General features: G+C 39.6%; 1 protein-coding gene across 2 annotated transcripts; it reads left to right on the forward strand.

Moving 5' to 3' along the window:
* The first annotated feature begins 194 nt into the window (after window positions 1-194).
* On the forward strand, window positions 195-21,812 carry dvl2 (dishevelled segment polarity protein 2). 2 transcript variants are annotated; one of them, XM_044184655.1, is made up of 16 exons: window positions 195-739; window positions 5,811-5,880; window positions 8,264-8,418; window positions 11,598-11,707; window positions 11,973-12,102; window positions 12,998-13,088; window positions 13,290-13,359; window positions 13,555-13,694; window positions 14,446-14,522; window positions 14,633-14,700; window positions 14,835-14,969; window positions 15,435-15,566; window positions 17,309-17,485; window positions 17,868-18,092; window positions 18,785-18,829; window positions 20,089-21,812. In XM_044184655.1, exons 1-16 carry the CDS (start codon window positions 579-581, stop codon window positions 20,640-20,642), a joined length of 2,340 nt encoding a protein of 779 aa, XP_044040590.1. In that variant the 5' UTR covers window positions 195-578; the 3' UTR covers window positions 20,643-21,812. The 2 variants fall into 2 exon arrangements, with proteins under 2 accessions (XP_044040590.1, XP_044040591.1); XM_044184656.1 differs by lacking the exon at window positions 18,785-18,829 and having other exon boundaries at window positions 196-739.
* The last annotated feature ends 539 nt before the right edge of the window (window positions 21,813-22,351 follow it).

Consider the following 22,351-nt stretch of genomic DNA (forward strand, 5'->3'; position numbering starts at 1 on the left):
CCTCAATAAAAACTATCACAAAACATCACAAAAGTAGGTGATCTATGAATGTGTATTATTTGTGGCTGTACTCTTGATTATTCGTGTATAACAACAGTTTTTTTCAATACTTATTTCTCTAATATAATAAAAATGTTGGGGGGTGGAGGGTGGTTGGGAGAGTACGTAAAAAAGGGGGGGGGTACGTGTTTACGTCACACGCCGCGTTGGCTCGCAAAAAGTGATGAAAAGTTTTTAGACCCCCTCCCCTGTATGTTTTTGTTGGGGGAAAAGTTGTTGGTAGTTAGGTCGTGTGAATGTAGCGTGTCCGTCGTTTTTCGCCCCTCGGTAACAGGGGGAATGCGAGTTTTTACTTTCCTAAAGTCGGAGAGCGAGCTTTTGAGCAGGGTTACAACGCTTTACGTCCTCTGGCTCGGACTGAAAAATCTCAGTGGCCATCATCGTTTCACCTCTGCCGTCTCGTTAGCCACCTAGCTAGCTCCGCCGCTAGCTAACTACCCAACAAAGTTAACGCTACCTCGCCTCATAGTGTGTTTCTTGCGGTAACTTCCAGCTTGGAAAAAAAAGCAACCGCAGAGATGGCGGAAACCAAAATAATTTATCACATCGACGAAGAGGAGACGCCGTATTTGGTGAAGATACCCATTGCTGCCGAAAATATCACTTTGCTGGATTTTAAACAGGTCTTGAACAAGCCAAACTACAAATTCTTCTTCAAGTCTATGGACCAGGACTTCGGGTGAGCTGCAGTGATTTTTTTTTTTTTTCATTAGCAGGGAAGAGCTTTGTGGTTTGCATGCAGAATGAGGAGTGATAAAAGCTGCTAAAAGTTGTGAACAACTAGGGTAGTGAGAATAAAGATACAAGATAACTTTAAAGTTGTGACAAATGTTGTAAACGTTGCAAAACAATCCCATAATGTGCCATTATTTTCTGAGTGGAAGAGCATTAACTTAGCATAAGTTAACACTAAAAATGCTTGGTTAATAAAAAAAAAAAGAAGCAATCTTTTAATGAAATTCATGCACGTTTGCGTGTCAAAAAAATCATGCAATCTTATCTTGTGACCGGCTGTCGTTTATTCGTCGCAGAAATTAATTTACGGTAGAGGGATAAGCCAGTTAGATCGCCATTCAACCAACACTTCCCTAATCAGAAACTGCGAAGTTAAAATGACTGGTGATGAGTATCCAAGTGGTTCTATAAATACTAAGGGTATGCAGGCTGGGACATTTCTTAGAAAACATCATCATTACAATGGGAGGCATTCCCTGTCCCTGCTGCTTTTCTTTGCCCTAATCCTCATCCCTCCCTCCCTCCTTCAGTCCATCATCTTGTGAAATCCTTGCCTTTTCTTTCTTTCGGGACTGAAGCCAGGGTTTTGTCTCCCCTCTTTAACACTCTGGCCTGCCAGCCATCCTTTCATTCCCTGGCTTCCTCCCTTCCTCTCCCCTTTCTCCCAACCCACTCCTCCAGAAAGAGCTGTCTCCTCTTCTCTATCAATTAATCTTTTTTTTTCTATGTGGCTGCTGTGCATTTTCCTGCAGAGGAATGCATGTTTGTGGTTTATTCACCCAGTGAGACCCTTAGGGCTTCTGTTAAATGCATTGTATTCTTGGATGAGTATTAAGGCTGGGCCATTTGCCTCTTTTCCTCTTTGGATGGCACCATCGAAGCCTGTGCCAAGGGAGCTGCAATATCAACTCAAACACAAGATGAAATGGATGAGATGGCTTTTCATTAGGCCCCGACAGAGTTGGCAGGCTAGAGCTGCCCCTCTGATGCAAATTTGAATATTAATAGCAGCAACATCAGTTACTGAGTTGTAGAGATATTCCTTTGAGAAAATCTGGTGTGTTGGGTTGTTGTTGAAATGGTTAGTTGAGTAATCAGTCAATACATCCACAAAAACGTGTTGATCGCCATTTTGATCATTTTAGTTATTTATCAAGTAAAAATGCAGTTTCCCAAATGGGGTTAGCTGCTTGCTTTTGTATCATTTTATATCACTATAAATGATGCTTGGTCCACTATGTAAGCAATATAAAGAGTGATGCCAGAAAATAGTGAAAAAAGTCCACTTCAAGTTCCCAGAGCCCAAAGAGATGTTTTGTCCAACCAATGGTCCAAAACTCAAATATATTAAGTTTACAATGATATAAAACTGAGAAAAGCAGCAAATCCACACATTTGAGAAGTTGGAACCAGGGATTGGGCTTTTGCTTAAAAATGACTTAAACCACCATTAATGGATTATCAAAATAATTGCTGATTAATTTTCTGTTGTTTGACTAATTGATTAATCGACGGGTTGTTTCAGCTCCAATATTGTTTCAATGGATAGTCATTGTCTACCCCGTTTATATCAACAAGGGTATGCTAAATAACAAACACCACTATTTATAAAGCATTACAGCTCAGCAGCACCACAAACTGCAGCCTCCAAAATGATCATACAGTTGAATCAACACCTCTCTAAAACAGTTTCAACAAAAACTGAACATTATAACTTTCATGAAGGGAGGATTTATTGAAGGACTTTATTAGACTATTAGGTTTATCTAGGTGTGCCCAATTAACTGGCAACTCTGTGTGTGTGTGTGTAACAAAAGCTATTATCTGCTATTTGTATGGGCACAGTAATATCTGTAGAGCCCTTTTACACTCTAATGGTCTAAATTAATTATATTAACTTGACTAGTGTAACACAATCACCAGTGTAATTTCCAAGTTAGCAGTCAAATTAAGAGCTTGTGTAAGCAAACAGGACATGATTACGTTTAGATCCTCAGTGCTTGAAAGTGAGCACATAATGTTAGTGTTTTTCCAAAGGCAAAAATGCCTCCTCTCAAAAGAGCAACCCATGCCGAACTCTCTCAGCAGAGCAAGGAAAGTCTTTCAATGAGAGTATGGCAAGAAAAATTCAAAGTTCTTCAAGTTGTGCAGCCTAGCATCACACTCTCTCATTTGAATATCTCCAACTGAGTTCAGATGAAAAATTTCAAACATAGCTCTGAGTCAGCTGTCCAATCAAAGCAGGGACGTTTGTTCCCACCTCTCCGACCAAGGAGAGGAGTGTGTAACAGTGTGTGTTTTCATTTGCCCTGGTACGAGGCCAGCTGTCAGCCAGAGCTGTGTGTGAGGCAGGGGGGGGGATCCATGGAGCAGAGCAGGCCGGTGCTGGAAACCTGGGGCTGGACGGAGGCCATTTGCTGGGTGTCCGGGGTGTACATGGGAAGAAGAAAAGGGAGAAAAAGCGGGGTGGTGTTTGCTAAGGATTATTAGATATTCTTCTGTGTGCATCTGCTGCTAAGGGGGATCAGGGAGTTGTAAAAGTAAGATTCATTATTAGAAAGGAGATGCTGTGTTGGGTGTGAGGAATTTAATGGTAGCAAGGGACTGGAAAAGGGGAAGTGGGGGTGAAAAACAGATTATAGATAGATAGATAGATAGATAGATAGATAGATAGATAGATAGATAGATTGATTCAGATTGTATTAAATCCAACAGGACAGCATATTTCAGGGTTGTCTGTGCATTATTCGAGGCATTTTAGAGTGTGTGTGAAATGACCCTCGACTGTGGTCACTTATTTGTTTGGAAGCCGAGGAATGAAGACAATTACACTCTCAGGAGAAGAATGTTGCATCTGTTCATCTACTGTCTAGATGCAGTTTCTCGCAGCGTGTGTGTGTGGGGGGGGGGAGTTAAATAAATCAGATGGAGGAAAAGATAGTTTGTTAACTAACATTCAGTAGCGCCACACACACAGACACACGCACGCAGCTCTCAAAAGCCTTCCTGTAACAGTTCCCCACCAGTGCCCACAACAATCTGGCCGTATGCTAACACTCACCCACAAAACCAGCTCTCAACAGCTGCTTACGAAAGCCCACTGGAGCCTGACCAAGTCTCACACACATAAGAGGAGGCACATTGGCAGATGAAGCTGGAAAAAGAAAACTTTTGAAAGAGTTGGAGCAGTCAAGTGTCCTCTCTGTAGCACTTGTGCTCAGCCCCTGTCCCAGTAAACTACTGTAATAACATGGTGGCAGGCTGTTGGGGGGATATTACACAGCTGAAGCCGACTGTTTGCCTTTCTGACAAACATGGAGGAAGACTAGGGAGGAGGGAAGAATAGCTAGACGGATGTGTCGCCTTTAAGGAGCTTTGGCCATGTGGACACTGGGCTCTCGCAGTGTGAGGCTGTGTTGTTATGTGTATTGGATTTGCATGCATATTAAGTTGACCAGTAATTACTTGTGTAATTTGCAAGGAGACACAAAAGCAGTAAGTGTGTGTGTGTGTGTGTTTTAGCTCATTGCTGACAGAAGTTCCATAGTGTCTGTCACAAGCAAATTTAAGGTTCTTTGTTCTTTTCTTTGATATCTGCTGTGCTAATTCATAGCTTCATGTCTTGGGTGGTGTTTTGGTAATAAGATTAGACCAAAATATAATCCCAGCGATATAATTGTACTTTCATTACATGCTGATTTTGTTTTGATGATGCAAATTGAAGCTAAATATGTGAATGGTTGGGTGTGGTTAATCCCACACAGGACCATTTTAATCATGAAGGATTAAATACTTTTTAAGACAAAAAGGCAAATTTGCTCAAGTTAATACAAAAAGAGAGAGAAAATAATTTATGGATGTAGTGAGAGAGGACATGAAGTTAATTGGTGTGAGTGAAGAGGATGCAGAGGACAGGGTTAGATGGAGGCACATGATTCGCTGTGGCGACCCCTGAAAGGGAACAGCCGTCACTCAATCAGCTGTCACTAATTAACATTGATTCTGTGAGTAATTTAATGACAGACCAAAATCAAACTCTGTTGTCTGGTTAAAGTGCTCTCTTCAGCCGGCGTCTGAACATCTGAAACATCAGAAGCATCACTCCGTTGCACCAATATACAGTCGGGACTGGAATCGGGAGTGTTTCTGTTGTTGTGATACGTCTTCTTTCTATTGGATTGCGTCACATCAATTTCAGGAGTCGCAATCTCCCAGTTAGACTTTTATTCATATCAGATCAATAATTTAAGCTTATGTGCTTAATAGTTTTGAACCAGGAATTCAAGTATTTGGATGAAGTAGCTTGTGAAAAATAAGGTGTGTCAGATTTAGTAGTCTTAAATGTGTCATTCATATTTAATAAACATTTAGGTAAATATATAAGAATCTGATCAGACTCTGAATCAGCAGATACTCAATATTAAAGGACTCTGATTGGGATTAGGGTCAAAAAACCTCATCAGGACATCCCTAAAAGCCTAAAATCAAATAGGTTCCATATTACTTGACGACCATCCTTTTAATGTCACTTTAACGTTACTTTCTGGTGAAATCAATTTTAAATTTGGAAGGGAATTTACAGCTGTTGTGTTGATGTCATACATGCTAAAGTAACTTCAGTCAGTTGTGTGAGCCACAGAGCGATCCATAAAACATATGGTAATACATGTAAAAGGAATATGGCATACGAACAAGAACAGTTAGTCAAAACATATTTTAGTAATATTTCAGAACTAAGCCAAGTGTTTGATTTAGTTCAGCCATGTTGTTGTCATAGCCTAATATATTTCATGTAATGTGTCAGTAATATTTCATGTAATGTGTCAGTAATGTAAACTATTTCATTCCCCTGCAGTTTCACTTTGTTCTTTATGACTAGACTAAAATCTTGGTGTTGTGTTCTGCCCCCATTCCTCCACCCAGCTCTACCATCCAGGCACCACATACCATGCCATAATGTTATGAAGGTAGAACAATTTACACCCCCTGAACCTCACTTTGTCTCTGTTTTTCAGGGTGGTGAAGGAAGAGATTTCCGATGACAGTGCCAAGTTGCCATGTTTCAACGGCAGAGTGGTGTCATGGGTAAGAAATAATAAACCTGTTTTTAATAATAGTGGGACTCGTAGCTATCCAGATTTCACTGGTGACCATTGCTCTAAATCCATAAATGACCTCATTTCAATAATTTCCCAATGAGGCTTCTGTGAAAATGTCAAGACTTTTATCTCAGAAGTCAGCCAACATCATCAGCCAGAGGCTGTTTACAGAAACCACTTTTCCTTTGCCTGTGAATTCCCCCAGACCTCCCTCGGACTAATGATCTTGTCTAACGAGCAGCAATAAAATTAAGTAATCAAATTTCAAATTTGAGTCATAGACTTTGCATAATTTTATATCATAATCCAACATCGGCTTGTGCTTTGGCGAGTGTTTGGTAAAAAAAAATATTTTGGAAAAAAATCTCCTGGAAAGAGTGTGAAACCTGAACCACATTAACTGTCCAGCCAGGTTAAACATGAGGAAACAGACTCACAAGCTCTATGAGAAAAAATGTTCTTGGAGCTTTAGCCACAGTCTGAGTCACTATAATAGCAATAGCATGTACTGGTAGTTTAGTTAGACTATAAAAATCTTTGCATCCAAACTAATTAAATTGTCTGGTCCTTTTTTAAGTTTAATTTCTTCCAGTACAACATATTTAAAATAGTGACTTTTTAAAATTATCTTGATAGTAGTCTTGTTTCATGAATATATTTTTGTCACTTTTTATTGTTAACATTTAAAGATATTTCACAAAGGGGAAAAAAACACATCAAAAAAGCATTAGAGCCAAGTAGGGCATACATTTCTCACTCTCGTGTCTTAAAGGGTTAGTTTGGATTTTTTCCCCCTGTCCACAGAAGTAGGTTGCTTAGCTTCCATGCACGTCTCCAAACTGGGGACGTGCTGACCACCATCTACTGTAGGTAATACACTCATTATGGATAAGTGGGAAAGTTCTCGCCATCACAAATAATTCTCGTATTGTGTCCATACATTTTTCTTTAGGCCAAGGAGCTTGCTTTTTATACCAATTACTTTTTTTTCTTGCTTTTCTGCAGGCAACCAGACGTGATATTTTTTAAATTCAAATTGAATTAAATTAAAGATTCCTGAAAGATCAATATTGCTAGTCTCCTCGTCAATCTTGAGCTTATATACTTGATATGAGGAAAAAGCAAGTCTTTAAACACTCAAAGTCAGGATTATATGGTCAGTGTTCTTGTGTCAAAAGTCTGCCGATACATAACATAATCTAACAAATCGGCACATTACAATGATTATTTGACGACGCAACATTTGAAGCCAAAAGGGCTTCAGTTTTCTGAACAAATAATGAGGAAGGCAAATGTTTTTCTCATTGTGTCAATTGATACTCAAGCTTGCAAGCTACAAGCAGCACAGCTTGTTACCAGTTACAGTATAGTGAGTTGCCAGGTACAACTTTCATACTTTCCATTTCTCTAGCAGAAGGCCCAGTTGTTGCACCCCACACTGCAGGTTACATTTGAATAGAGACAAAACATCGCAACTGAGCCCAGATAAGCAGGTTTGAGGCCGAAGCATCTGTTAAGTGCATAAGAACGAGGGAAGGCATTAAAAGAGGGGGAACAAAGCTCAGAGACCAGAGGGACTGATATGTGATCTGCAGGCCAAGACGGATGGAGGGATCCCAGAAGACGAGTGTTTCATAGCCATTAGTGGGGAGGGAAGAGCAGGGAGTGTTTCAGTAAAGAGGGTTAACGTCAGTCTGTACAGGCTGATAGACTCCATTTGGTTGAATTATTTTGACAGGCAATGCAAAGCTTGTTCATCTGAACTCACTGAATGATTTTACAGTGTTTGTGCAGGCATTTCCAAATGCTCTGGTGTTGAAATGCATGTATTTTGAATATTTCCAGCATTAAAAGACTATGTTTTGTCTTATATTTTAGCCAAATACGGCCATGGTTTTTGGTAAACTGCTCTTAACTACATCTTATTCAACTTCCTGTATATATTGTTATGGTTCCAGTAATTGGATGCTGTATTGCATTCATCCTAATTGTTGATGTGTGTTACGTGTGTGTGTGTGTGTGTGTGTGTGTATGTGTGTGTGCGCGCGCGCTTGTAGGCACTTTTGTTATATAATGAAGAGAGACAGGTTAAGTGTAGGATAGCATTTCAGTATGCCCTTGAGATGTTTATCTGAAAAGAGTATAGTGTTTGTGTGTCAAAGTAATTGACATCTTACCCGCTTTTCATCCCTCTACCCTCCACCTCCTTCCCACTCCTCCTTTCATTCCTTTCATTTTCTCACCCTCTCTTCTCTCTGCCCTGTCTTAATTTGTACTGCTTGTTTGGTGCCAATTTCTCTCCACTCCACATATCTCTGTACCTTTTTACCTTTCTGTTTTTCTCTCTTCATCTGTCCTTTTTTTCCCAGTTGGTATCTTCAGACACTCCAGCAGCAGAGCCTCCGGTGGCAGTGGTCCCCCCTGTGGAAACGACGACCCAGCCTTCACCCCCTCCTCCGCCCCTCCCACCCCCACCTGCAGAGAGGACCGGGGGCATTGGGGACTCCAGACCGCCCTCCTTCCAGTAAGCAAAGCACACGCACTCATTTGATTTACTGTACTGTATATTTACCTGAAAATGGGCATCACAAGGCCAGAAGCCCTCTCAAAAGCTGCACATTTTGCCAGCACTTTAAAACTCAACATACACTTATGCTTCTCCCATACCTGTAGTGTAGATACTATATCTTTTCCTGAATATCTCATACACTCCCAGTATCAAGTTACAACAAGAATAACAAGAATACTACAGCTCATTTGAACTTGATCTTAGCTGGGGCCGCCCTTGTTATTAACATGTCCAGTTCCGGGAGAGGCTTTCAGTACATTTAATAATACACACATGCTTGATTTTAAAATGTTCTTACACATAGGTTAAACATGTTTTTGGCGATCGCTTATATTTTCTTGTTTTTTTAAATCCTAACGATATAATACAGAATAAAATATCAGAGAGCTTGTGTCTTGTGGTATTTCATTAACCTCACTTTGTCCAAGGTTTAAGTAGGCTTTGGTTTTGGTTTAAAATATTGTTAAACCTACAATGATTTTCTGGCCATTTGGGGGCAGTGCCATAAGCTGTAAACACAACATTCACTTATATATTTGTACACATTCACAACATTCACCTTATTAAGTTCATATGGCGAACAGGTTAACAGTTGCCACACACACATCCAGTAGACACAAAGCAACATCAGCATTCATTTGAAGTCGTGTTTCAGGCCACCTGATGAATGTAAGTCCAATATTCACTCTCTATTTAGCTCTGTTTTTGTCTCCATCAACTCCTGAAGGAAATGTCTGTCTCTTTAGCTGCTAAATGCTCCACTATGTTCACCAGCTAGTTGCTAACTTTGTCTGTCTGCCGTTAAGTGCTGGCCAGGTAGCTTATAGTGAGTTTAACAGAGCTTTTGCATTGAAATTACGCTAATGAGAGTGTAGAGACTGAAACAAAACAGTAAAGTTTCTAAGGCTGTAAAACCAAAACAATGAGCTGAAAGAGGCTAAAACTCTTCGTTGTGATGAAAGTAACTGCAGAGTTGGGTGATAATTCTCTGTGGGTTTGTCACTACAAACTATCTCTTTCACATTACACAGTAATTTGATCCATTGTTAATATAAAAATAGTGATTATGGCAGCTTTAAAGAGTGTGAAACCACAAAGCAGTCTAGTACCACAGACATTTTCAGAATTAAATAAAGATCCTATAAATAACTACTTCTTCATCCTTTAACATCCATGTTATCCGACTAAAATGGGAGGAAACCATTACTGTGATTTGAATAGGGCCTGTAGTGTCCAAAACAAACTATCTATAATTTTTATAGCTTCTTACTATTGCTCTTAGCTCCTCGAGAAGTATGTTTTCTGGAGCTCTTTAAGTTTGGTTTAGGGGTCAAATGGAGTTCACACCCGTCAGTGAAACCTCCTATTACAGCTGCAGCGCTCCATTCATTTCTTATGTTTGGACCTCATCCTGTCTGTCTCCCGTGGCTGCAGGAGGGTGGCCTGATGGTTTTTGAATCCAGTTTCAAATGAAACAATTTCTTTTTAACTTCACTAAATGTGCGGTTTGCAGCCGGTTGGAGGATTAACCACGTTAGTTATTTCTTTCCATGCTGTATTTGGAGCTGGATCAACACCATTGCTCATACTGGAAAATTAAATGTAATTCAAATTGTAGGGTCTCTGTGACTGTCTGATGAAGAAAAGCCTCTCGTTTTATTCATCTTGCTTTCATCATGAACCACAAGACTTTCTCTGTCTATCTATGTAATCAGCACATTTGTTTGTGTGTGCGCATGGTTCGGAAGTCTGCTGCCCCATGTAGGCTTACTGGGGCATTTGCTTGTTGCTACATGCATATTGGCCTGTTACCAGCTGTGGATGTGATGGGTTGGTCCCGTGGCTTCTTCTTGCTCCTTTCTCTAGATGGATTTGGTGACGTGAATATGACAAGTGACTTTGCTGTGACTAGAGCTAGAGCAATATATCTGCCGATATGAGCTTATTGCAGATATGTTTGTATCAGTTTTATGTCGACCGATAATTAACAAGAAATTGCTATACAGAAATACCAAACTAGGTTTGAGGTCATTAAGAAACGTCACAATTACATAGTTTGTCCACCACTGAGAAGTTGATTTTTACACTGTAAAATGTTCCGCTTAGTATGTATCTTCCCAATTCTTTAAAAAGATCAATCTAAGAGATCTGTATATTATCGGCCAATATATTGTTATTGGATTTTTTTAAACTCTTAAATATCAATATCGGGGTCTTCCTCAAAAATCAAGTATTGGTCAGGCTACAGGCGTTAACCTGTGTGCTTTTTTTATTTAAAATTCATTGACTGTCGTCTGTAAACTAAATTGCTTAAAGGGCACATTAGAGCATGACTCAATTAATTTGTTTGCTGTTAAGTTCCTCTTAACAGCAAACTAATTAACATTCATGCAGAAGAAGTGTAAGTCTCCTGTCGTCTGATCTTCTCGTTTAGGTTTGAGACAGTTTCTGGATACAATGTAATGTGATCTCATAACATCAGATCTTCTCTTATGTCAAGAACTATACTGAAGTGACAAGTCTAACTGCATCATATTGTCAAAGTGTATTGTATACTTTTATACTTTTTTTTCATATACTTTTTTTAAGCATTCTAACTATAGTGTATTTCATCATGTGTTTTCATTGAGATATGTGTGTTTGTGCTCTGCTGCATATACTTGCATATACTAATTGTCCCACTGTGGATTAATAACGTTTTAAATCAACAAAAAATTTTTTTTTTACCTATTCTAAAACTGTTGAGCTGCCAAATAATCATTTACTACCTCAAACTAGAGTTTTGAGTCACACTGTCAAATTCTGGCATTACTGAATAATTTTAATGCTTTAAAAGTCCACTAGGAGTTTAATGTGCAATAAAAAAGGCGATGTCTGCTGCATCGATTTTGATCCTTTATCCCCCTGAACTGTCCATCGTGAGTCCAACAATGTTAGAGGAGTTCATTGCTAAATCAGTGGAGTACTCTTTTTGTCATAAAACATGCTAATTTTGTTACTATTGTGAATACCACATCTGGAAAAACAGCCAAGCTTATCGCTTTGGTAAAATTATTACATTAAAACAGTTAAATCAAATGTTGAAATTCCGTCATGCTCTAATTCTTGCTGTGCTCCTGTTTCTTCTTTTATAGTCCCAATGCCACAGGCAGTGTGGAGACCTTGGATGACCAGACTGAAACAGAGTCTGTAGTTTCCTTCAGGAGAGAGAGACCTCGGCACAGAGAGAGCATGGAGCAACATGGTGAGAAACAGCAGATCACAGCACTGATGAAAAATGCTCTTTTATTTATGACTATGTGCCATCAAGATTTGGCACGCTCCCAACATTCAAACAATGATCGTGATATAATCCAGGAATGTCGAAATGAGGAATGTTTGTGATCTATAAAAAAAACAAACAAATTTTTAAAAAAGCAGAAAAGGGCGAACGTCGACTTGAGCGAACATGAAAATTCACAGTGAGTGTCTTCTCTCTTGTCTTTCGGGCTTCTTCTGTGGTGTCCCAGGGCCTCGTATGAACGGCCAGACTCGACTTGAGCGCCACCTGGCAGGATATGAAAGCTCCAGTACAGTGATGAGCAGCGAGCTGGAAACCACCAGCTTCTGCGACTCTGAGGACGACGACACCATGAGCAGGTAAGAGAGTGATGACAGAGAGGAGGGTTAACTGAGAAAGAGATTTTGGGTGGTTTTGAGAAAGAGATGGTTTACTAAAAAATTCAGACATACTACATTTTATGGATCCTACAATAGTTAAATAGATGTAATGGGAAATGTGTTTCAAACATCAAATTAAAAAAGAACATTGATAAGATTGCAACAGTTGAGAGTAGTTAATGTTAAAGTCTGCTGCTGCCACTCCTCCACTTAACTTTATACTAATTTAATCTTTTGTTATTCTATTATTTTCACTTATACTTTTCCTTTAAAATGGTGTCCTCTCCATGTATCCATGCATCCATACCCCAACTCGAAAACTACATTTTTAGTTAAACAATTAACATGAAATTTGATATGTTTGTGTTTTGGCTGTAATTCCTACCATCATTTTCTAGAGAAGGCCAGCTTTCATATTAAAAGATGATGCTAATTGGATTAAAATATCTCCATCTGAGTGTTTCTGGACTTTGTGGAAATGTTGGTTTGATGTATGTAGGCTTTTTTGTGTCTCCAACTTGAATGTCCTGGTTGCCTTGTTTTTGTTGTTGTTGTTATTATTATTATTATTATTATTGTTGTTGTTGTTATTTTCATTCTTAATTTTTGGATTGGGGGTAGATATGGATTGGAATGGACGCTTTGATTTGTCTGGGGTGCTGCAGTCTGTTTAGATTTTTGTATTTTGAAATGTAGAGGTGAATTATGATCCACAGATAAACGAGAGTGGATAATAAACTTTTCACTCAAGAATCCCTATTTAGCTTCCCCATTATCTTTGTGGGTTTCAGACAGAAAATGGGAGACAGAAGCACCCCTATTAAAGGTTTGTGACCGCATGTTTCTCTTCTGACCTTTCACCTTGAACTCGTAGGTTCAGCAGTGCAACAGAGCAGAGCACAGCCTCTAGGCTTCTTAAACGGCACCGTCGACGCAGGAAACAGCGTCCCCCACGCTTGGAGAGGGTATGTACTATTGAGTTATCTTTTATGCCTTACATTTTCTCATGTTTTTTTGTTTTGTTTTTTTTCTAACTGCTTATGTATCCTTGTGATTGCTCTCTGCTGTTCTTCACTGAATCGAGAATTTAGAGAGCCATTGAGAAAGTGTTTTTGTCAGCGTTTTGTGAGCACATCTCATGGTACTTTTGTGGTTTTCAACTCCAGGCATCCTCCTTCAGCAGTGTGACAGACTCCACAATGTCCTTGAACATCATCACCGTCACTCTCAACATGGGTCTGTAAACTCTATTCTCGTCTTTTGATCCTCAGTGTTTCTTGGAAGTGCAAAGGAAATAGTAAACTTGTAAATCAGTACTAAAGCCGAGACTTACAAGTCAAGTAGTCCGCTACACTTTTTAAAAAATTAATTAATTTTTTTGAGCAAACTTGTGTGTAGTGTTAACACTACTCTGATTTCTCAACAATACAGAGAAGTACAATTTCTTGGGCATCAGCATTGTGGGCCAGAGTAACGAAAGGGGGGATGGAGGCATCTACATAGGCTCCATCATGAAGGGAGGAGCTGTGGCTGCAGACGGACGCATCGAACCTGGTGACATGCTGCTGCAGGTGAGGAAGAATAATGGCTTAAAACTAAACCGAAGGGGGTGTTTTTCTTTTTCTTTAAAATGACTGTTTAGATGAATGTTTTGCTGAAGAAATACTGGTGTAGCTTTTTTAGTTTTCAGACATGAGGAGGCTCATTTCAGGGTCTTTTCCAGTTGGTTTTCCAGCTTAGGAACAGCTCAATATTGGCTCAGTTGTGCAGTTGTAATGAATTACTTTTGTTGTGCTGAGATAAATGAACACATCTGTTTAATGTGTTTACATTTTTTTCATTCAAACAAAATGAATATCAAAGAATAATTGATTTAGACGGTGTCTCCTTTTTAAACGCAAAAAATGAAATCCGTGCTCATGTGTACGACTGCAACGAAGGATTATTTTCATTATCGATTAATCTGCTGATTATTTTCTCGATTAATTTATTAATAATTTGTTGTGTAGAATGAAAATAGGGAAAAATTCCCATCATCATTTCCTAAAGCCCAAGATGATGTTTTCAAATTGCTTGTTTTGTCCCACCAACTCTCTAAATATAATTAGTTTATTACAACATGAGACAGTAAAGCAGCAAATCCTGAAGATTGAAAAGCTGGAACAAGCGAATGACTTCAACGATTAATCGATTATCGATATTGCCTATTATTTTTCTGTCGATCGACTATTAAATATATTAAATATTGACTAACTGTTTCAGCTGTACTTATATGTGTCAGTCTAATTAAAATCTTTTTCTTTTGCTTCAATACCCTCCAAGGTGAATGACATCAACTTTGAGAATATGAGTAACGACGATGCAGTGCGGGTACTGAGGGAGATTGTACACAAGCCAGGGTGAGTTGCTGTTTTCTAGATGTTATCGGACAAGAATTTATCAAGTTTTCTCTGTACACAAGTGGTCAACAATGATTATGATGATTTCTTATTCCTTTGGTGTTTAACAGGCCCATCATCCTTACAGTGGCTAAGTGCTGGGACCCTTCTCCTCAGGGCTACTTCACTCTGCCTCGCAGTAAGTACAGGACTGCCTCACACCCACTGACCAACAGCTTTTCTGCTTATCCCCTTGTTGTGTTTGGCTGTAGACAAAGGAACACTGACTTCAGGGTCAGTAACCGTCTCGTAATCTCTTCTCCACCTGTGCAGATGAACCGATCCGACCCATTGACCCAGCAGCGTGGGTGAGCCACTCTGTGGCTATGACCGGGGCCTACCCCGCCTTCCCAGGCAGCTCCTCCCTCAGCACCATTACTTCTTCTTCCTCCGTCACCGAGACTGAACGTGAGAGCCTCTTCCAATGTCTCTGTAATCATCTCATTTTCTGTGTGCTATAATTCACCTCTCCTCTTTCTCTTCTTTCTCCTCATTTCTTTCATATCCTCACAATCCTCTCATAAAACTATATCCTCCACTTTTAAACCTTGCCTAGTTTCTTTGTCAGTCTGATATTCAACGCCAGAATGATGATCATTATTGTGAAAGATCTTTTTCCTGTAACAGTCTCCTTCAATCTTTCTCTCCTAACGACATTGGCGCAAGAATCATCTTTCACATCTGTCTTTCTGCCTTTGTCGCTGTTGTTATGTGATGTGATAAATGATGTCTGCGGCTTTCCTGCCTTTGATCTTACACTCCTTTCCCTCTTGTTTTCTTTTTCTTGTTTCTTGTCATTCTTGCAAGTATCCTTGCATGTCTACGCTTCCTTCCTCTTCAGCTTGCCTAAAATGTTTTCGTGTCTTTCTCCAGGTTTTGATGACTTCAACTTATCACTGCACTCTGACATGGCATCAGTTGCCAAGGCCATGGCCTCACCAGAGTCGGGTCTGGAGGTCAGGGACCGCATGTGGCTTAAAATCACCATCCCCAACGCTTTCCTCGGTAAGACTAAAAAGTGGAGACAAGGCAAAAAAGGAGTACATTATTTTCATGAACTCTCTGTGCCTCACAGGACTTTACAGGGCAGGCATTATGTTCTCAGAATTAAAACCGCGTGACTTTTGGGAGGAAAAAAAACCTAAAGTACAAACTTGAGTGCCTGTTTTGACTGAAAACATCTGTTAAATTGGAATCACCTGCAACTGAATCACAAGGAGTAATTACATAAACTACATGTTTGTCCAGTTTGTGCTTTTTGAAATGAAAATTTAGTTCCTAGTTCAATTTCTGAATTCAACACAATATAGTAAAAAAAAAAAAATCCAGCATCTTACAGCTCTGCTGAACTGCACTTACACTTACTGATACTTTGAAATTTCAAGCCACCAATACTATTCCCTAATTCTCAAAAGCCTAAAAGTCAAAAGATTTTGTTCTGAGTGCATATTTACAGGGGAAAGACAAAATTGCACTTTTCCCCTGCAGTAAATACCGTTTTGGTGCCATTTTTCTGAGAATGTCAGAGGGAGATGTTAATTCATTTTAATGGGCGTTTTTCAGGCTGTAGTTTGTAGTGTCTTTAAAATGGTAATGCTGCTAGATTCCCCATCAGGATGGTCTGCACAGACTTCACTCAGACTCTTTATTGTCACAACATAATTAAAGTATTTTGTTGGAATCCTGTTCTGGGAACAATAGAGTAAACTGCTACTCATTGAATATGAATGCTGGTTTAGCTACTTAAAGTACAACTTTCATCATCATGTTGTGTTCCAAATTTTTATTGTGTGAGCCTACATTTTTACACTTAACTCAGTCTTGCCTATCACAAATTGTTTACCTATATATGGAATATTTGTTGCATTTGTTGATCTCAGAAGTTTCTCTCTGCTATTGTTATTGCACTCTGCATAAATTTATGTAGACACATTTAAAGTACATTTAAGTAAGTGATACATACCTCAAACTTAATCTACTGCTGTTCATTTTTATTTACATCCCTTTGTTTTACTTGTGTGTGTATTTTCAGACATGAGGAGGCTCATTTCAGGGTCTTTTCCAGTTGGTTTTCCAGCTTAGGAACAGCTCAATATTGGCTCAGTTGTGCAGTTGTAATGAATTCCTTTTGTTGTGCTGAGATAAATGAACACATCTGTTTAATGTGTTTACATTTTTTTCATTCAAACAAAATGAATATCAAAGAATAATTGATTTAGACGGTGTCTCCTTTTTAAACGCAAAAAATGAAATCCGTGCTCATGTGTACGACTGCAACGAAAGATTATTTTCATTATCGATTAATCTGCTGATTATTTTCTCGATTAATTTATTAATCATTTGTTGTGTAAAATGACAGAAAATAGGGAAAAATTCCCATCATCATTTCCTAAAGCCCAAGATGATGTTTTCAAATTGCTTGTTTTGTCCCACCAACTCTCTAAATATAATTAGTTTATTAAAACATGAGACAGTAAAGAGCAAATATATATATATATATATATATATATATATATATATATATATATATATATATATATATATATATATATATATATATATATATATATATATATATATATATATATATATATATATATATATATATATATATTTTTATTTTTTTTTTTTTTTTTACTTATTTTAATATGTATACTGGGTATCTTTGTCACAAAAATTTCCTTCTAAGATGAATTAAGTTTTTCTTATCTCTTTTCTTATCTTACATGTCATGCATCCACCCTCAGGCTCAGACGTAGTGGAGTGGCTCTTCCACCACATCGAAGGATTCCAGGACCGCCGTGAAGCCAGGAAGTATGCCAGCAACCTGCTGAAGGCCGGCTTCATTCGACATACCGTCAACAAGATCACCTTCTCTGAACAATGTTACTATGTCTTCGGTGATTTAAGCGACTGTGAGAACTGTGAGTAACTGGAAAACATTGCCATCAAAGACAGACTTGGATCAGTCGGCATGCATGTTACGCTTAATCACATTTGCACACATGCCTTTTGTGGACACATTGGTGGTTGTAGGAGTCAAACATGTGACATTTCAGTTATGGAAGGATTTCTTTAATGTCCTGCCATCTCTAAACTTCCAGAAAGCACTTGATAACAAGCAGAAAAAAAACAACAAACTGTCCACAAGCTGCAATACAAAGATACAGATGACACTTGTAGATCTCTAAGGAACATTGTGTATCTGCAGACATAGTATCATTTGTTTAGCCTTATCTTATTCCGCAAACAATTTGGTCATTTACTCCTCCCATTGTTCATCTCCTCCCTCTTATCCCCACCCAGACATGGCCAACCTGTCCCTGAATGACAATGATGGCTCCAGCGGGGCCTCAGACCAGGACACTTTGGCCCCCCTGCCTCTCCCTGGGGCCTCCCCGTGGCCCATGATGCACACCTTCCCCTATCAGCCCTACCCTACACATCCCTTCTCCAGCCAGCCACCTCCGTACCACGAGCTCACCAGCTACAGCTACGCCCCCGGCAGCACCGGCAGCCAGCACAGCGAAGGTGAGCACCACCGACCACCATACGGGTTGGTTTGCATGCACCAGCCCACTAACTACAAATCATGTATATTTAGTATCACTGCTGACCATTTTTCAAAGCATATCACAAGTTTTTAAGATTGATTTCTCTAATTTACTCTTCTATAGTCACTGTTTTCAGTTCATGCCATTCCAGTACTAATATAAGAAATTACAGTATTAACACAGTACTACTAAAAAAACCAAAAGCTTGTTTGAGATAGGTAGTCCAGCCCTGAATTTGTATGTTATGTTATGGCAGTTGTGAGCAAGTAAGTTTTCCTTGTTTAAAGGGCCACTTTACCAAGTCACGACCAATGAAAGGTTTTTTTTTTTAATGTGTTCTGTGGCTCTGGATGATGGCATCAGGGTTATTAATAAGACACTATTGAGTTGCATTATGGGAATTTTATGATTCAGTGTTTTTGGACCCATATTAGGGACAAAAAAACCCAAAGAGATATCTCTGCCTCTGTTGCCTCCAACTTTATGGAAGTGCAATAGAGAGTTGAGGTCATGACATCACTTCCGGTCTAACATCTGTCCCACTAGCTACTCAATGCAATCTTTCAATTAAGCATTTCCTTCATGTCTTTCTGTAAAAATGAAGCGTTTTCTTACTTTCCTAGTTAACTATCCATATTCTGTAGTTAAACAATGATTACTTTTTTACAGAAAAAACTACAGCTCTCATGAAAATTCACCAGAGCAGCAGCACAGGTACTTACGTCATCGCAACTTTGTTTCGTCCATATCCATAAAATGTACCAACGCTCTCTTCTAAAGTCATTTTCCCATGTTTTTAATCAGTAATCTCTGCTGTCTAAAAACCTTCAGTGTTCGTTAAAGGCCGCCCAAAAACAGAAATATTATTAAATAAACAACAAATAATGATTTTCAAATAATGTCTGACCTTATCTAGACTTATGAAGCGAGCCACACGACATACTGTTGAGAGAGGCTCTGTTCCAGGCTGGATTTTTAATTGTTAGCTTCAAATGTCAATGGGATTTCTAATGAGGTTTTCTTACTTGTGGAACTGAACCCGTTCTGGTTTCACTTCAGCTCTCTATACTACATTGCTAGAGTACCGCTTTAGGGAGGCTCTGACATTGAGATTTGAGAGTCAGCTGCCAAAAGCGTTGCATTCATGATCTACGTTTTCAGAAAATCAAACCCAGAAGACAAACAATAAGCAACCATGGATGTTGTGGTAGGGATAACGTATAGTATTTGGTTTCTTGCTGTTCAAAGAATGCTGTTCAGCGTCTATCTTAAAGGAATATTTACGAAATGTTTCTACAAATGCAGCTGGAAAAAAACGGAAACGGTCTAAAAAAGCATGCTATGTAATGGAAAGTGAGTCACAGTAAGGTAGCGTGTACATGATTTGTAGCCATTGGGGATAAACAATACAAACCACTGATATGGAACACTCACCTATGATGCTGGTTTCCAGTCTCTTTTAGATGTGCACATTAAAGCTAGCTTAACTGCTTAGACGTGGAGTGCGTTCAGTTCTGACAAAATGTAGCAAAAGGTTTAAATGGAAATGGTGGTGCGTTGAACACCCTGTTGTGTTATGCAAGCGTTGCAACTATGGCAGCTGAGAAGGCCACTCTTTGCGTTCTTTTTGAAAAATTTTCGGAGCCTGATGAAATCGGTTTAAGTACATGTTTAATACTACAAAATACGCTCGATGTTAGTTACTACCCTTGCCGTCCAGAATAGCAGAGAACATCCCAATCGAGGGAAGGGGTATGTGGAAACTTTTGGGCGGTGTTTATATACACGTCACTGCTGATTAGGTAACACCTCTGACACACCGACCAAACAAAAGAAAACGTACCTCAAAGGCCATTGCACACTGTTACACACCATTTCAAGGAAACATGTCATTCAACCATAGCAAAACGGTGCACACAGTTTTCAGATTGATGTTTATGTCTTATCTAACAGCATTTCCTTTCTTCCCCCAGGGAGCCGAAGCAGTGGCTCGACGAGAAGCGAGGGTGAGCGACGTCGCAGCACTAAAGGTCCCGGGAGCACCGTGGGTGGAGGGGAGAAATCCCCCTCTGGCGAAGGTGGTGGGGCTGACTCGCGCTCCGGCAGCGGCAGCGAATCGGAATACTCAACCCGCAGCAGCCTGAGACGTGGCCACGGTTCAGCCGCCCCCAGCGAGCACAGCCACGCCTCCTCCCAGCGCTCGCATCATCACCGCATGCCCCAGCCGCCCCACATGTCTCCCTACCCGCCAGGCATCCTGCCTTACAACCCCATGATGGTGATGATGGTACCCCAGCACCCACACCCGGCCATGGCAGCCGCTCACGCTCTTCCTCACACACAGCAGCTGCCCACAGCTGCCATGCACCCGGCTCTACCCCCGCCCCCCTCCTCCACTCCAGGGGGGCCTCCTGGTGCCCCGCCCACCCGTGACCTGGGTTCCGTACCCCCAGAGCTGACTGCATCACGCCAGTCCTTCCACCTGGCCATGGGGAACCCCAGCGAGTTCTTTGTGGATGTCATGTAGTTTTTCTATCTTGGTGTTGAGTGACCATTCATGTGAAGTTGTGTACGGTTCCCACTTGTTTTGACGAGGATCTGGTGGTAGTTTTTTGAGCTCACAAGGGCCTATTGGATTGAGGGCACTTGTTACAAATTTGGTGAGAACAGGGTTTAACATTGTCAAAGAAAATTAGACAAAATCAAAACACAATTAATGTGGGATATGGTCTGACTATATGTCTACAAAGTCTAGTTTCTCTCATTCAGATTCACTACATTTTTTCAGTCCTAAATCCAGAAAGACAGTTCTACTTTCTTATCTCAGTAGTGAGCTTGTTTGTTTTTCTCAAAAAGCAAACTCTCAGTACAATATTTTGAGTGTCTATCAGAGCTGCTCAGCAGTCAGGTTTTTGGAGTCCTCAAAACCTAAATATTATACTTTAGGAGGGGAAGCACCTTCCCAAAGTAGCTACTTATGTCAGAGCTGTCCATCCAGGAAGCGCACAGACCGCAGTTTAACACTAGAGGGTACCAGGTACACTGTGTACTTGAAAAGGATACAATCCTGTATACATATCTGGATCATCCTGCCAGATTCGTTGGCAGCACAGAAGCATATCGAGTGCCTTACTCTTTGCATTTTTAGAGACATTTTCAGGCTCCAGGTACATAAAATAACTCGTCTTGTTCCAGCATTGTTTGACAATGAACTTCTCTGTATATATCTACTACTCCCATGTAAATGCAACAATACAGAACAGCAAGCTCTAATGTGAAAAGAAAATAGGTCCAAAAACGTCAGGGGAACTTGAGTTTAGTAATCACTGTCTAGGCCTAGTCGTGAAATAACTCTTATTGCGAGGAGTTTTCGGTATGGGACTGTAGAGGCTTAACGGTACTAATAGGTGAAAGACGAGATGCTGAAAGAGGTACTTTTTGATTACATACAGTGTATATCTTAAGTAACTGTGATCCAAATGCTCCAGCTCCCCATGCTTATTTTTATGTTACTGACTCACATTATTCACCCATTTCATTTTTGTATGAGTGACTATATAAATCATGTATAACCGAACTATTAAAGGTGCTAAATGAAGATTCAACATTTCAAAAAGAATGACATTGACAGTGTCACATTGTTTGATTTCATATCACCACCTTTTGTTTGTGTATTTGAGAATAAATTTGATACTTACATACTGTTCAGACTTAATTATTTTAGGATGGGATTCAGTTTGTGAACATGAACTTTCCCTTACAACCAAGGTCCTTCACATGCTTTGACTCAGACTTGGACTGTGTAGTAGACATAAAGCACATACTGTACGCTGATCTTAATATGCTGTAGATATCTGGATTTTGGTTAGCATAATATTGTCTTTTGTGATCCAATTAAGTCGCACAATTGAATAAACTTTTTCAGACTTCTTTAGCTGAGTTAAATGAACAATTAATGATTGTTCCTGCTGTGCCATCATATACACAATTCACCGTTAGTTAATATAAATATTTCATGAAAGCACCAAAGGTCGTTCCCAGATTTATCAGTTATATTGTCATATGGAGGCACCAGTGGTGAAAAGTGTCTTAGTACATTTACTCAAGTGTATGCAAATATTTCAATTGTATGCTACTTTATATATATTTGCTACTTTTATATACTATATTTCTACTCCTACATTTCAGAAGGAAATATTGCACTTTTTACTCTACTGCATCTATAGTTAAGATTTT

The sequence above is a fragment of the Siniperca chuatsi genome, linkage group LG22 (assembly GCF_020085105.1).
Source record: "Siniperca chuatsi isolate FFG_IHB_CAS linkage group LG22, ASM2008510v1, whole genome shotgun sequence".
Lineage (NCBI taxonomy): Eukaryota > Metazoa > Chordata > Actinopteri > Centrarchiformes > Sinipercidae > Siniperca > Siniperca chuatsi.